The 3,434-nt window shown below is 37.4% G+C and overlaps 1 protein-coding gene across 1 annotated transcript; it reads left to right on the top strand.

The window, feature by feature from the left end:
* The first annotated feature begins 843 nt into the window (after positions 1 to 843).
* LOC112182595 lies at positions 844 to 1,883 on the top strand. The gene is made up of 2 exons (XM_024321094.2): positions 844 to 959; positions 1,051 to 1,883. Exons 1-2 carry the CDS (start codon positions 903 to 905, stop codon positions 1,645 to 1,647), a joined length of 654 nt encoding a protein of 217 aa, XP_024176862.1. The 5' UTR covers positions 844 to 902; the 3' UTR covers positions 1,648 to 1,883.
* The last annotated feature ends 1,551 nt before the right edge of the window (positions 1,884 to 3,434 follow it).

Here is a 3,434-nt window from a genome sequence, read left to right as displayed (position 1 = left end):
GCTGTTTGAGGAATATGACGATCTTCAAAAATATGATGATCTTGATCAAAAGGTGATTTGAGTCGAGATATCTAGCTACCTAGTCTGCACGTACAGCCCGTACACAAGAGGACTGCATGTGCACATATGCTTTGCTACATTCAAATGTTAAATATAGATTTGCAAATCGATCGATGACTATAAGTTTGTTGGTTTCTGCCTCAGCTAGCACTGGTCTTCTTCCTTTATATATAATCTAAATCACCTTACTTTGTCTTTACGATGTTGGACATCAACAGCTCATTAGTAGGTGATTATTTGGGTCATAGTTAGAGCCAATGGTTTTGTCAGAGGCAAATAATTAAATTAACATTAAAATAACATAACTACGATCAGAGATTTAGAGATTTAGTACTCGTTATATATTAAACTGCTGCCTCCTCCTGGAAGCTCATCCGGCCAATTCAGATCTTATTTAGGTCAGCAGTACGATTATGAATCCGATCCGATGTAATCCTATCTAATTTTTGTTCGATTTCATTCTCCCTAATAGTACTGGCTTGAAATACTTGTCCTATTAAAGGGATGATGAAAGCAAATCGAATTCTTATCGTGAATGTAAGGAGAACTAACCATGAAATCTTTTTGCATTACAATGACTAGTTTACCCAATAATTTGGGCAGACAAACAAGTACAATAAGGCGCGTAATTATATATCCTAGTTGGTACTTGGCAAATTTGTTTTATATCTTTTTCAAACATGGCCAGTTGGATTGACACAGTGCCCTTGATAAGAATCCGGGTCAAGTGCTATATATAGATGCTAGCTTCTATGTCTATTCTATTCTCAAGTAAGAAGCTAAAGATTGAGTTTGAAAGAAAAAAGAGAACTACCTACATTCACAGAGAGAGAAGAACAAACATGGCTTGCTGGTCTGCTGAGAATGCCACAAAAGCCTACCTCAAATCCTTGAAACTGGTTAGTATTCACATCCATTGTCCGCAAATTCATTAACGCATTTCAGATTTCTTTGTATTTGTTTCTTATTGTGATGTTAATGTTTATGCAGGGCCAAAAAGCAAATGAGCCAGACGTGGTTGAGTTCGTTTCAGCACTAGCCGCAGGCAACAATGCACAGCTAATGGTTGTGGCGTGTTCCGGTGCAGCTGACTATACCACACTAGCCCTGGTTGCGGCAGCACAGCAAACCGGAGGGCGTGTGGTGTGCATTCTCCCTGGCAATGAAGAACTGCGTATGTCTGAGAAAGTCCTTGGCATTAAAAATGTGCGTCACATTGATTTTGTGATTGGGGAGGCCCAAAGTCTTGTGTTGAACTATTGCAAGGAGGCTGATTTTGTGCTGATTGATTGTAACCTTGAGAACCATGAGGGGATTCTTAGGACGGTGCAAATGGGGAAGAAGCAAAATGGGGCAGTTGTTGTGGGGACTAATGCCTTTTGCAAAGAGTCGTGGAGGTCCGGTGGGGCGAGGACTCAGTTGTTGCCTATAGGAGGAGGATTGTTAGTGACAAGAATCGCTGCTATTGGTGGTTGTGGTACTATTGAGAGGAGGAAGTCCCAATGGGTTTCGAAAGTTGACAAATGCACAGGTGAAGAGCATGTTTTCAGGGTCAGGTTTCCACGAGGGAAAGGGATTCAAGCATAGGCTTAGTTGATTACTTGCATCATCAATTGATTGTGTCTTGGAGAAGACTTGATTTTGCTTTCTGATCATAAGAAATTTATAGTATTAGATATAAGTAGTTTATGGATCTTATGATTCAGATCATGGAAATGTGTATAGCAAATGAAATGTACATGTAGTAGCTAATAGATAGTACTATAAAGTCTATATTTGATTGAATTTGTTTTGGGAGCATGTGTCTGAAATTAGGATGATCCTCTTCAATTCTTTGGGTCACTTAACGAAAATGACCACCCCAACCTCAAATTCCCCTTATGAATTAGGGTTTTCTGGAGGAAGAGAATAAATGAACTAAAATGTCGATATTGGCCTAAGCTTGGTTTTGGAGGGGAATCAGATTGTTTCATATAGTTTTACGTCACTATACAAGTATATATACACTTGTTGTGCAGTAGAGTGGAGCTTAGAGAGGAGAAAAAAACTGGTTGCTGACTTGTTCTTCCTTCAAGACAGAAATTGATGAAAAAGATTTAGCGTTATTCATAATAACCAAAAGATTTGATTATTATGGCTCTCATGGCTCTCCTTGGCAGGGCCACATTTCCACAGGGGAAGGTCTAGAAGAAGACTTAATTTTCCTTTCTGTTTCTTTACTGATCAGAAGATTTGATGACGGGTTAGATACTTAGATATAAATCCGAAGTTAATGAGGTTAAAAAAATTAGATCGTGCAGTCTTGTTTCTGAAATTGATATACATGACGAAGACTTACTTGATATTAAGAACCAATTATAGATCTGAAGTTATTGTGACAATCATTTTGAAATTTTTTGGAGAACTTAATGAAATAACTCTGTCCCAACCTCTAATTTAAGGACTGAGGTATAAAATTGAGTCTCGTCTACTATAGAAAAAGCAGAGAATTTAAATAGGGCATCTAATATTGAATGAAAACAATGCCATGCACAAGTAATGTTAGCATGAACCACCATAGCACTTATCAGTTCAGAATAATTGGTAACTAGTTTAAAAAACCATTACATAGTTCCTGCTTCAACACAACAAACTGCTAATGGTCATTTAATATACCAAGGATGCCTAAAATTCCATTCAGTATTGCCAAGGATGCCTTGTGCATTAGGCTTAACTGTTGACATTGTACTGGTGAGCGAGAGCCTCAAAATTAAGGTGCGTAGCTAAATAGAAATCTACAGATCATAGTTTTCTAAATAATAGATCTACAGACAAACCAAGATATATATTTTTTTAATCAAAAATACTACCCTTCAAAACATAGGACCAATGTTGATGAAGAGCGGAGAACATCCTGCCTTCTCAAAACAAATAAAACACCAATATATATGGAAGAAAGACTCCCATTGCCGAAACAAATTAAGAAATCATCTAAAATGAAAAATAGGAGGAGCTGGTTTTCATAGCTATAGCAATCGATCAGATTTTCCAATTCTTCACAATACAACTACATGTATTCTACTGTGAATCCTCTTTTTGGAAAAATGTTACTGATCGATCAGAGTACCTACAAAGTTAAAAGCATGTGAAAGGTAGAAAACCAACCTAGATATTCCATGGCAGTAGACGAATACAAAAGCTAATCTTCCGAAAATATTCATACAGTAACAATGGTCATGTATCATTAACAACAAAGCCTTAGTCCTGGCACGCTACTAGAATTTTTGTCTTAGACATTGGCCAGAAACCGATGTTAGAAATAAAACCATACGATGTCTTAGTGGGTGATGTTAAAGATCACGAACAACCTGACATCGATCAAAAACTGATGTCCA

Source organism: Rosa chinensis, chromosome 1 (assembly GCF_002994745.2).
Source record: "Rosa chinensis cultivar Old Blush chromosome 1, RchiOBHm-V2, whole genome shotgun sequence".
NCBI classification, from domain to species: domain Eukaryota; kingdom Viridiplantae; phylum Streptophyta; class Magnoliopsida; order Rosales; family Rosaceae; genus Rosa; species Rosa chinensis.
The sequence above is the reverse complement of the archived record's forward strand: the minus strand, read 5'-3'. Positions and strand labels throughout refer to the sequence as shown.

Excerpts from the sequence above, each read along its gene's own strand:
- LOC112182595 (XM_024321094.2), top strand. The coding sequence starts at position 903 with ATGGCTTGCTGGTCTGCTGAGAATGCCACAAAAGCCTACCTCAAATCC. Across the intron at positions 960-1,050 it reads ACCTCAAATCCTTGAAACTG|GGCCAAAAAGCAAATGAGCC; the intron begins GTTAGTATTCAC and ends ATGTTTATGCAG.